Raw genomic sequence first — 12,316 nt, 5'->3', positions numbered from 1 at the left:
ATCCAACTCTCACTCATCCTCCTTCCTCGGCCTTTCACCAGAATATTGATCACCATCTGACATACTGTATGTAATTCACATATCTGAATTACAGTTCTTCCTGCCCCACAGTCACTGCACCAGAACAGAAAGTCTATTACTGATAAGCATAGAACTTTGTCTCCAGGGCTTAGAACAGGTTTAGACACATAAGACGGACTCAATACACATAGGTGAGTTGAATTAAAATAATTTGGACAGGAGAAAATGGCTGTGATCTCTGGGGAGTTTCAGGGAGCAAAGTGCTACTTTGGCTAAAATACATATAGAGTGGGCATAGAAGAGAACTAAGTAACACCCTTCGTAAAAATATAAGCACATTAGACTATACTTTCAGGGATCATTTCTATAGTTCATTACCAGAGGAGTTCTCTGATCGTGTAGAGCCAGAGCATCCTCCTGATAGTAAAGCCAGTTACAGGTGGGGACCTTGGACCATGCAGTGCTGAGGTTCACATTTGGGGTTTCAAACTTGAAACTGATTCCTGCATGCAAAAATATATCAGTCTTTTTACTGTTTTACCCCCCCCCTTTTTTTGGCTTTTGGGGTCACATCTGGCAATGGTTAAAGGGTTACTCCTAGCTCTGCAACTCAGGAATTACTCCTGCTTGGGGGACCATATGGGATGCTGGAGATTGAATCTGGTGGGTTGCATGCAAGGAAAATGCCCTCCCTGCTAGACTATCGCTCCAGCCCCAAAATGGTGTTTTACCATCAATGATTATTTTCTTCTCTTCCTTTGGAAGAGGGAGAGGATGTAGTCTGGTTTCATGAAAAAAATATTTTATATAATATATATGTATATATATATATATATATATATATATATATATGGGTTGGAGTGATAGCACAGCGGGTAAGGCATTTGCCTTGCATGCAGCCAACCCAGGTGACCCGGGTTCAATTCCTCCAACCCTCTTGGAGAGCCTGGCAAGCTACTGAGAGTATCTCGCCCGCACAGCAAAGCCTGGTAGGCTCCCCGTGACGTGCGTATTCGATATGCCAAAAAACACAGTAACAATAATTCTCACAGTGGAGACGTTACTGGGTCCGCTTGAGCAATCTATGAACAACAGGACAGTGCAGTGCGGTGCTATATCTATATATCTATATCTATATATATGGGCTGGAGCTATAGCACAGTGGGTAGGGCATTTGCCTTACACACAGCCAACATGGCCGACCCGAGTTCGATTCCTCTGCCCCTCTCGAAGAGCCTGGCAAGCTACCGAGAGTATCTCGCCCGCATGGCAAAGCCTGGCAAGCTACCCGTGACGTATTCGATATGCCAAACACAGTAACCACAAGTCTCACAATGGAGACGTTACTGGGCTCGCTCGAACAAATCAATGAACAACAGGAGGACAGTGACATTTCATATACATATGTATATATGTGTATATATATATATTTATATACACACACACACATTGGGCAGGAAAGAGCTCTACAGACTGAATTTACAATCAGGAGCCCCAGTCTCAGGTTTGAACCCCAGATGTGAACCCTAGCATTGCACGGTCAAAGGTCTCTAGCACCATGAAGAGTAGCTCCCAAGCACCACTGGGTGCAGCCTTAGAACAATAAGACTGAGATTGTAGCAATAGTACAACAGGAAGGCTGTTAGCCTTGCACACCAGGTTTGATCCCTGGCACCCCATATGGTCACTTAAGCACCACCAGGAGTCATCCCTGAGCACAGAGCCTGAGCACTGCCAGATGTGGCTCCAAAACAAAATAATTTTTTTAAAAGAGGGGGGCTGGAACAACAGTACAGTGAGTAGGGCACTTGCTTTGTCTGCAACCACCCAGGTTCCATTCCTGAAACCACATCTGAACCCCAGAGCCCCACCAGGAGTGATCCCTGAGTGCAGAGCCAGGAGTAAGCCCTGGGCACAGTTGAGTTTAGCCCAAAAACCAGTCGCTGCCAGAGAAATGGTCCAGCTTCAGGACCTCAGAGAGACCCAGCAGCTGAGTTAGCCCAGGTAGACCCAGTGGCCACGGGCCAAGAACTCGAGCCTGAGCGAATCCCTTCCCTGCCAAGTCCCTGTATTCCAACCAGCCACATCTGCCCTCACTGTTGCCAGAGAAAACGCCCAATTTCAGAGAGGCTAGAAAGACACCTGCAATTGAAGTATGCAGCGACATAATGTGGCCACGCGACACCTTCCAACTTCACAGAGCTGGCCCAGAAGAAAGAAAAGAAGATGGGAAAATTGGGTAGAAGCCCACTAAACTCACTGAGTTAAAACAAAAACCCAGAAGGCCCAACTCACACCTAACAGCTCAGTAAACCCTCAGGTCATGACTCTAGCACCACCATTGCAAGATTTATGTTGTAACAATATAAATTGATTTGCTTGCGGGGAAGGGGGGGAAGGTGGGAAGCTAGGGACATTGGTGGAGGGAAGAGCACACTAGTGGGGGACAGGTGTTGGAATATTGAATACCCGAAACAACTGTATGGGGAACAATTTTTTTTTTTTGCTTTTTGGATCACACCCGGCGATGCTCAGGGGTTACTCCTGGCTCTGCACTCAGGAATTACTCCTGGTGGTGCTCAGGGGACCATATGGGATGCTCGGAATAGAACCCGGGTCAGCTGCGTGCAAGGCAAACGCCCTACCCTCTGTGCTATCGCTCCAGCCCCTGGGGAACAATTTTGTAAATCATGCTGTTTAAGTAAAGTTTGAAAAAATACAGTTTTCATTACACTTGCCTTGTAGGCAGTGGATCTTGGTTCTGTCCCTGCCACCACATATGGTCCCCTGAGCACAGAGCCAGGCCCCAAAGCTGGTCTTTGATAGCCCCTAAGCTCCACTGGGTATGTCCCCCAAACCCAAAACAACCCAAAACCAAGTACATGCATGCACCATGCATCTTCCATTTATGAAACAACCTAAATTTAAGAATAAAAAAGTAGCCTGCTGGGCTGGAGAAGATAGCACAGCGGGTAGGGCATTTGCTTTGCACGCGGCCGACCCGGGTTTGACTCTCAGCATCCCATATGGTCCCCTGAGCACCGCCAGGAGTGCAGAGCCAGGAGTAACCCCCTGTGCATTGCCGGGTATGACCCAAAAAGCAAAAAAAAAAAAAAAAAAAAAAAAAAAAGTGCCTGCTTCTTCTATGTGCGGGGATAACTGGGGCCCTCGGGAGTTTGTTCCAGGACATCTGGTATGAGTCTTGCCTCTCTGTAAGTTACCGGCTGGTGTTGGAGTTCAACTAATGGGTCTGTCCAGCCTTCCCCCCCACCCCGCTTCCTCCTAAGAGGCTGGGCTCCCCACTCCATGGGGATCCTCTACTTCAAACTCCTCACTTGTCTGTGAGCTCAAAGCTTCCCAATTCATCCACCTCGCAGCTTATCCGAGCCTTTTCTTTCAGCTCCACTGGCCACGGCTGGCAAACAGGCGAGTCCATGTAGTGCAATAGGGGTGGATAAAGCAGGAAGGCAGATAAACTGGAAAGACACTCTCAAGCTGGGGTCACGTGTGCAAAGTGCCCGGGGTGTCAGCCCCTCTTGGGAGGCGGACCCCAGCAGCTCCGAGGAGGATGAGGCAGTTTTCATTACACGTTTATAAACAGAACTATCCAAAATAAATGTGAGACTGACACTCCCGCCTCACGCCTGTGTGTGTAAAGGCAGGACCCTGGGGGGCATTTATCCCCACAGCCTAAGGCTGAGAGGCAAAGACAGGCTGTCTTCAGCTTGATGGGGACAAAGGAGCTCCCAGTGGACAAAGCCGCTTCCCTGAGGAGGGCTGGCAGCTGTGCAGGTTAAAGGCACATAATTGGCAAAATCGCCCCGAGGGTTGAGAATAAGGACTCTCTCTGGCACCAACGATAATGTTTACTGCTGGGTAGAACATTGTCAATCTGAGGGCAAAAAAAAGAGCTTTATCCATAAATCTCTGCTAGTTTCTCATTCTCTGATCCGTAGAGTTGAAAGCTTATTTCTCTCTCTCTCTCTTTTTTTTTTTTTTTTTGATTTTTTGGTTTTTGTTTTTTTGCATCTCTGTAGCTCACAGTGGAGTTGGTGGCTTGTTGTGTTGGGGGGAAAAAAGGAATATTTGGCAAGAGTGGGGCACAGTGGGGTGGTAGCAGCCCAGAGAGACTGGGATCACGTTCTGTGGGCTGGCCTCAGGAGGTGGATGAGTTTCCTGCAGTGCTTGGCGGAGGCCGGCCGAGGCTCGCTGGGTGGCAGGAAATGGGGGCCCAGGGCGAGCAGGGCTAACTTCTCACTGGCACCGAGGGACACCAACACCTGCCGGAGAGAGCGGGGATGTCAGCAGACCTGTGGGGGACACTCACTGGACCCAGCACTTCCTGCGGGGGAGAAAGCTTCCAGTGAGGAGCCCCAGGTCGAGAGGTCTGTGTCCCTTTCACCCTTGATGATGGACTTCCAACTATCGTGAGACCCCTCCATGTTTCCTCGGAAAGGGAGTGTGTATGTGTGTGTGTGTGTGTGTGTGTGTGTGTGTGTGTGTGTGTAGACTACAGATGTTAAGGTGTTGACCTGGTCTTATTCCTAGCACCATGTGGTCCTCTGAGCATCACACAGTATAGCCTCAGCACCGGTGGGTGGGGCCCTGATGGTCCCTAGCATCACCCGGGTAGCCTGGGTATTCCCCCACCGCAGGATCCTGGGCAGTGTCACATCCTCAAGCTTCTGAACTGAACCCACAGCCCGGATGGACGAGAATCACCAGTGGGGTCCCTGGACCTCATGAGCACTGCTTGGGAGTCCACAGAAGAAGAAAACAGAGGATGGGGAAGCAGCTCAAGATGCGTAGGAGGACCCCGGTGCCACTGGGAAGGTATTCTCTGTTTGCCTCAAGAATGTAAATTTTCACAGCGCAGTGGTTTATTTATTTATTTTTTTGGAGGGGGGACCCCACCTCGTGATGCCCAGGAACCACTTTGAGCAGGGTTTTGGGAGACCATTTGGGATGCCAGGGATCAAACCCAGGTCACTGTATTCCAGGGAAGCTCCCTACCCACTGTATTATCATTCCTGCCCTGGGGGGAGGGGGGCTGTATGAGCTCCTGACCTTGTGCCGCCCAAGTAGCTGGCCACAGGGGCACCGTGATCCCAGGCACCGCCCACCCAGTCCCCAGACTGGAAGTGAGATGTTAACTGATCACATCTTAGAGACCCTTCCCTGGCTTCCAGTTCCCAGACTAGGCACAGCCCAAGTTTCTAGACACTCCAACTCCTCAAACACCCGGAAACCCAGTCTCGCCCCACCCCATCAACCAACCCTGGAGGTACCTGGTGGACACAGGGTTCCTGGCAGAGGCTCCGCAGGGCGATGAGGGCAGCTTCCTTGACGCTGGGCTGGGGGTCCCCGCACGCCACCCTAAGGAGCCGCTGGGGGACCTGGCACTGGAGCAGCTCCTCCCCCAAGCCCTCGGAGCCCAAGTTGCCCAGGGCTGACGCAGAGTTGCGCCGGATGCCAGCCTGGGGGTCCCCCAGCAGCTTGGTGAAGCCAGGGATGGCTGCGGCCAGGGCCAGCCGCAGGGGCCCCGCCTGGTAGGTGGCGTTGCCCACCGCGAAGCTGGCGCTGCGCCGCACGCTGGGGTCCTTGTCCCTGAGCCCCAGGAGCAGCAGGCTAAGCAGGCCCGCCTGGCTCTGCAGCGCCCCCCGCAGGGCCCTGCTGTGCTGCAGCAAGTGTCCCAGCAGCCCGTAGGTGCGGGCACGCACGGGCGTATCGGCGTGGCCCAGGAGGCTGCGCAGGGGCCTGTAGGACTCCTCGGGGCCGGCCAGGAGCTCCTGGACAAAGGACAAGTGCGCCGGTGGCAGGACCCGGGCTGTGTGGGCCAGCAGGGAGAGCAGGTCGGCGGCCAGCAGGGGGTGGTCGCTCAGGAGTGCAGCGGACAGGAAGGCCAGGCTGGCCTGAGGGGAGGCCGCCACAGCTGCCACAAACTGGTGGAGCGAGGCAAGGTCCATGAGAGCCAGGCGCGACAGGAGGCTGACGGGCAGCTCGACCTGGGCCAGCGGAAGATGATGGCAGCAGGCCTGGTGTTCGGGGAGACAATGCACAACCACTAGAGCACCCGAAGTCCAGTACCTCCCCCACCCCGAGAGAGAGAAGCCCGGGGATGAGAGCCAGCAAAACTGATCCTCAACACACCACTCCAGGGGGCTGGAGTGATAGCACAGCGGGTAGGGCATTTGCCTTGCACGCGGCCCAACCCGGGTTCTATTCCCAGCATCCCATATGGTCCCCTGAGCACAGCCAGGAGTAATTCCTGAGTGCACAAACCAGGAGTAATCCCTGTGCATCGCTGGGTGTGACCCAAAAAGCAAAAAAAAAAAAAAAAAAAAATCACACACACCACTCCACAGGGGGGCCCCAGGGACGGGTCACGCTTGGAGGCCTCTGCCCCTCTGTCTCGTCACTTTGCGGGAGGTGGAGGGGAGGCCTTGGGCCCTACTCAGTAGTGCCTGCAGACTGCTCTTTGCTCAGGGATCACCCTTGATGGGGACTTGCGGGGGACTCTTAAGTGGTGGCAGGGATTGAACCGGGATTGGCTCCCCTGCCCTCCCATCTCTCTGGCCTCCCACTGCCTCCTCAGACCTGCTCACTGTCCAATGCCAAGAACTGCCAGGGAAGTGACTCCTGCCCACATGAGGCAGCTCAAGCCAGTTGCAGCAGCATGCTGGGGGATGGGCAGGGGGGGCGCCCCAGCACCCCCACTCCCCTTGCTCCAATCACAGCCTCTGCCGGGGCCTGAATGTTTGCTCCCTCCCTCTAGGGGGCTTTGAGAAAACCCTGGGACAGTTCAGGGTGAATCCTCTCCCCAAGCCCTCCTCATACAACCCCACATACACACTGGCCCGGGGAATTTCCCAGGTACCTGCAGCAGGTGGGTCGCGACATGCGCGTTGGTGAGGTCAGTCAAGATACCTTCCAGGAGCTCCGCGTCCACGTCCAGGGCAAAGGGGAAGCAGAGGAGCTGGCAGGTGGAGAGTACCAGGACGGGGAGAAACTCAGCCCCACGGTGTCTGCAGCGGCGAGAGTGGGAAACAGTTCGGGCCGGCCCGTTCTCCCATTCCGCCCCAGCTGGCAGCGGTGTCCTCCCCAGTCCCACGGCATCTACCCTGTCCCTGCATGTGCTCACTCACGCCTGGCCCAGCTGCTGCAGGAAGCCTGGGGAAAGCAGGTGCTCCAGGGTGGCCATGAGCAGACTTCCGCGCTGGGACAGGTGGTTCAGGCACAGCTGGGGCTCCTGGGAGAAGGCGCTCATGGCCAGGCTCAGCAGGGCCACCATGCCTGCAAGCGCCCAGAAGGGAGGTCCCGAGTGAGCCCAGCCCTACCACGCCTGAGCATGTCCAGCGCCCACCCGGGGCCTGCAAGGAGGCTGTTCCTGGGCAGGGTGCTGGGGGTGGGTATAGGAGAGCCTTAAGGGCCTGGGGGGCGCTGGGGTGACTGGAGTTGGGGTTCCCTGCATGCAAGCAAATGCTCCAGTCCCGAGAACCACCTCCCCCAGCTCCAGGCTGCCTCCTGGGGAGGGAGGGTAAGACCCGCCCACCCGCATCCAGGGCCCGCCCGGGTGATGGAGGGATACCGTGAGGCGAGATGAGCACCCAGTTTGGCTGGGGACGTTCTGCTCCCGGGAGAGGGGGCGGCTCCTCTTCCTGCGGGGACACTGTGGGGATCCGCAGCGCCAGCCACAGGCGTTGCCACAGAATGGTCCACATTTCCGAGCTGATCAAGTCCCTGACTGGGCCTCCCTGGCCCTGCTGGAGTCGAGACTGAAGGCGGGGGTGAGGGGTCCAAGTCAGCGGGTGGGGAGGGGGAGGAAGGGTCTTTTTTTTTTTTTTTTTTTTTTTTTGCTTTTTGGGTCACACCCGGGGATGCACAGGGGCTACTCCTGGTTCTGCACTCAGGAATCACCCCTAGCAGTGCTCAGGGGACCATATGGGATGCTGGGAATCGAACCTGGGTCAGCCACATGCAAGGCAAACACCCTACCCGCTGTGCTATTGCTCCAGCCCCTCACTCTCATCTTTGAGCAGCGAGGGATACAGCCCCAGGAGCAACTCCTCCGGGGCCAGATGGATGGCGCTGTGGGCTGAGCGAGTGCACATAGTGGACTCAGGTTCCACCCCCAGTTCCAGATCCTCCACCAAGGACTGCAACCCCTGCCCTCAAAAAACAAAGGGAAGAGAAGTCCTTTTGGCTTTCTCCGAGTCCCCATGGCCTGGGTTCCCTTTCTGTCCTATTGTTTTTGTTTTGGGGCCACACCCAGTGATGCTCAGAGCTTACATCTGACATAGTGCTCAGAGAGCAATCCTGGACCATATGGGGTTCTGGGTCAGCCATGAGCAAGGCAAGCGCCCTACCCGCTGGACTCTCTCTCCAGTCTGCCCGACTTCCCTTTACTATCATGTTTTCGGCCTCTCACCTCTCAAACCTGCCCTGTGCACGTCTGCTGGAACCCAGAAGGGACAGCTTTGCGGTAGCTCCCGAGAGAACCCTTAGCGACTGGTGGAGCACTTGCCTTGCCCATGTGAGTCTCTGGGTTTGATTTCCTGGAACCCCACACACGTAGGGAATATACTGATAGCCCAGAGCAAGGAGTCAGGCGGTGCATCGGCAGATTGCTTTGTCAGTAGGCAATGGCAAGTTCAATCCCTGACGCAGCGCACATGCCAAGCACAGTCCTGGCCACTGGTGTCGGGTCTGGAAGTTCAGCCGCCACCAGTGAACCCCCCACCCCCACCCCTCAGCACTGTGAGTGACTCCTGGTCCAACCGACACCAGAGAGGTGTGACTCCAGGTGAGCTGAACTGCCAAAAAGCGTGCCCTTTGGTGAGCAGATGTGTGCGCCCTGCCCCATACCCTGGCACAAAGCCAAAAAGGGCAGCCCTCTGGAGACCCCACACCACAATAAAAAGGGGGTAGTGCCAGTACCGCCACCTGATGTGAAGCCCCCAGGGGGTCCGGCCAGGACATGTGTGACTGCCACACCTGGGAGAGTGGGACCCCAGGCAGCAGGGCAGCCACAAAGGGGAGGGGCAGGGTGAAAATAAGACAGCTTGGGGCCAGAGAGACTGTACAGAGGTTAAGGTGCTGGCTTTGCATGCCACTGACCCTAGTGTAATTCCCAGCACCGCATGTGGTTCCTTGGAATACCACCAGGGCTCATTCCTGAACACAGAGCCGGGAATAGTCCTCGGGTGCCATTGGGTGTGGTTCCAAAATCCAAACAAATTAAGAATAAGAACTGGGTGGTTGGAGTGATAGCACACCAGGTAGGGCGTTTGCCTTGCATGCAGTTGACCCAGGTTTGATTCCCAGGATCCCATATGGTCCCCTGAGCACCGCCAGGAGTAACTTCTGAGTGCAGAGCCAGGAGTAACCCCTGTGCATCGCCAGGTGTGACCCAAAAAGCGCGCGCGCACATACACACACACACACACACACACACACACACACACACACACACACAAGAATTGGGCCGGCACCAGAGTACAGAGGGTACGGCGCCTGCCTTGCATGTGGCCGACTGGGGTTTGATCCCTGGCACCTGCAAACGCCCAATTTCTTTCTCACCCCTTTGGGATGTACCTGTTCTTGGCTGAAGAGCTGCAGCAGGAGGACGAGGAGGCCGTCGTAGAAGCCACAGCCACCCGGCGGAGTCAGCTGGACCTGGCGGGAGGAAGCCAGCAGGTAGGGGCCGAGAGGAGAGCGGGGCCTTGGGGCCCGTGCACGCGGCGCTCGGCGCTCAGACGGCAGGAAGAGCTTGTCACAGACAGGAGGCAATGGGAGAGCACGAGACTTATTCCCTCCTCTACCCACTTAAGTTTAAAAAAAAAAATATATATATATATTTTATATTTGCTTTTGGGGGCCACACCTGGTGATGCTCAGGGTTGACTCCGGGCTTTGCACTCAGGGATCACTCCTGGAAGTGCTCAGGGGCCCATATGGTATGTCGGGGATAGAACCTGGACCGGCTGTGTGCAAGGTAATTGTTCCTACCCACTGTAACCGTTTCTCCAGGCCCCGTACCCTTTGTTTTTAAAGCTTAAAGCAGCAGGGCCCGGCCAGAGTGATAGCTGAGCAGGTAGGGCACTTGCCTTGCATGAGGCTGACCAGGGTTTGATCCCTGGAACCGCACATGGTCCCTGGAGCACAGCCAGGAGTGATCACTGAGTGCAGAGCCAGGAGCAAGCCCTGAGCATAGCGGGTGTGCCCCCCCCGCCCCCGCCCCCAAAGGAGCAGGGTCTGGGAAAGAGCTCAATGGAAAAAGTGTGCGCTTTGAAGGCAGGAGGCCTCTAAGCACCGGCACAGGATGATCCCTCGAGCACTACTGGGAGCAGGCTCTGAGCACGATGCCAGGAGTAGCCCACAAACCAAAAGATTTAATAAAGTTTCAATGGCAGGCAAGAGAGAGAGAGGTCCTTGCGTACCACTGACCCTGGTCAAGGTTCAGTGCTACGCAAGGTCCCCCAAGAACTGCCGGGGTGGGGGGGTCTCTACTGAGCCCTGGCCCAGAAATGCCCCCGCCACCTGATCACTACTGGGGATGGCCCCCAAGACCAAAACGAATAAAATGTCCTTTTTCAAAGCAGGGCACTGGAGAGAGCAAGCGAGCCCTGGGGTTAAGGCGCTTGCTTACACACGGACAACGGTTTTGGCCCGCAATACAGGGTCTTCTGAAGCCCGGCCAGGAATGACCCCTGAGCACTGACAGTTGTGCCCCCCCCAACCCTGCCCCCACCCCCACCCTTCCGCTTTGAATAATCTAAATAAATTTAAAAAAAATAAAAGGAAACAAAGGGAGAGCATCAGAAGTGGAGGCTGCACTTCCGGAAGCACCTTCCATGGCCCAAGACCCTCACAGAGCGTGAGGATTGGTCGGGGCAGCCCCGCCCACCTCTAGCGCCTCACACACTGGCCCTCTGGCTGGGGCACCCCTCACCTCCGTGGGGGCCGACAGTGCGTGCGTGGCCGCGGCGATCCACTCGGCTGGCCGCAGGTGAAAGGCCACGCCCTGCTGGCCCAGCTGGCCCAGGAGACAGGCAGCGGCGTTCTGGGGGAGCAGGGGGCAAGGGGGTCGGTCTGAGAGGCCGCACCACCCAGCACCCCCGTACCCTGTCCCGAGAGGACGGCCGAGAGCTCACCACAAGGGAGACGACAGGTGAACGGGTGAAGAGGGTGGCGATCTCAGGGCCCAGCTTCTCCATTCTGGAAGAGGGGACGGCCAGAGATGCCCCGGGCCCATCTGGAGGTCACACACACACACAGACACACACCCCTGCCCAGAGGACACACAACATGCCCATGCACACACACACACACACCCCTGCCCAGAGGATACACACATGCCTACACACACACACACACACACACACACACACACACACACACACACGGCCTGTTCCTGGTAGGGAAAACAACATTCTTCCCAGTCCCTCCCAGGGAACAGGCCACCCCGTGGAGGGCGGGGGAGACACCTACTGCCGTACTCACCCAGAAGGCAGATCTTGGAGCCGGATGACCAGCAGGGTCAAGAGGTAGAGGGTTGCTTCCATGGACTCTTCACACTCCACCATCTTTACCTGCAGAGAAAGGCGAAGACATCAGGGTGGCCGCTAAAGAAGGCGGCGTACCCCGCTGTACCTACCCCCTGAGCCTGCTGGCACGCCTGACCTACCTTACCCTGGACCAACTGCAGTAGGGACTCCCAGGCCAGGGGGTCCTGAGCCAGCAGCTGGCACAAGCGCTCGCTCACGTGGCAGCAGGAGTAGAGGACCTAAGAGGAGGGGAGTCTCCCCTGAGGCAGGGCGCCCCCCCCCACCGTACCCCCTGCTGCTGAAGGGCAGACTGGACAGAGGCAGGCAAGCCTCTCCACACCCTAGTGTCTCCGCTTTTCTGGGCCAGGAACAACCAGGACTCCTCAGGGACAGCAGAGACAGGAGATTCTGGTCAGGTGGGGGCGGGCGAACCACAATTCCACCTGATTTAAAAGCAGAGAGGGGATGCCGGAACAACAGCACAATGGAGAGGGCGTTAGCCTTTTTTGGTTGTTTTGTTTTTTTTGGGGGGGGGGGCACACCTGATGATGCTCAGGGGTTACTCCTGGCCGTGCACTCAGGGATCACTCCTGGCGGGGCTCAGGGGGCCATAAGGGCCCAAACCCAGGTCGGCACATGCCAAGGCAACAGGATGCTTCACTCGAACCCAGGTTCAGTTCGATCCCTGGCACCCATGTGGTCCCCCCTCCCCCACCCCCGAGCTCCACCAGGAGTGATCCCTACAGGCA

At 56.1% G+C, this 12,316-nt stretch overlaps 1 protein-coding gene and 1 pseudogene across 1 annotated transcript in view; one reads left to right on the top strand and one right to left on the bottom strand.

Annotated features, from left to right (window-relative positions):
- Positions 1-360: 360 nt before the first annotated feature.
- Positions 361-467, top strand: LOC130021236 (uncharacterized; annotated as a pseudogene).
- A 3,550-nt stretch (positions 468-4,017) lies between these two features.
- STK36 (serine/threonine kinase 36) overlaps positions 4,018-12,316 on the bottom strand; it is a 30,146-nt gene continuing 21,847 nt past the window's right edge. The window contains exons 18-27 of the mRNA XM_056111796.1: positions 11,708-11,806; positions 11,524-11,612; positions 11,175-11,238; positions 10,973-11,083; positions 9,616-9,696; positions 7,610-7,796; positions 7,167-7,314; positions 6,899-7,046; positions 5,310-6,056; positions 4,018-4,301 (exon numbers count right to left, since the gene is read on the bottom strand). Coding sequence (XP_055967771.1) covers positions 4,158-4,301; positions 5,310-6,056; positions 6,899-7,046; positions 7,167-7,314; positions 7,610-7,796; positions 9,616-9,696; positions 10,973-11,083; positions 11,175-11,238; positions 11,524-11,612; positions 11,708-11,806 — 1,818 coding nt within the window. The 3' untranslated portion in view covers positions 4,018-4,157. The remainder of the gene's footprint in view (positions 4,302-5,309; positions 6,057-6,898; positions 7,047-7,166; positions 7,315-7,609; positions 7,797-9,615; positions 9,697-10,972; positions 11,084-11,174; positions 11,239-11,523; positions 11,613-11,707; positions 11,807-12,316) is intronic.

Source organism: Sorex fumeus, unplaced genomic scaffold, assembly GCF_029834395.1.
Source record: "Sorex fumeus unplaced genomic scaffold, SorFum_2.1 ptg000014l, whole genome shotgun sequence".
Taxonomy (NCBI): Eukaryota; Metazoa; Chordata; class Mammalia; order Eulipotyphla; family Soricidae; genus Sorex; species Sorex fumeus.
This window is presented reverse-complemented; position numbering and strand designations above follow the sequence as displayed.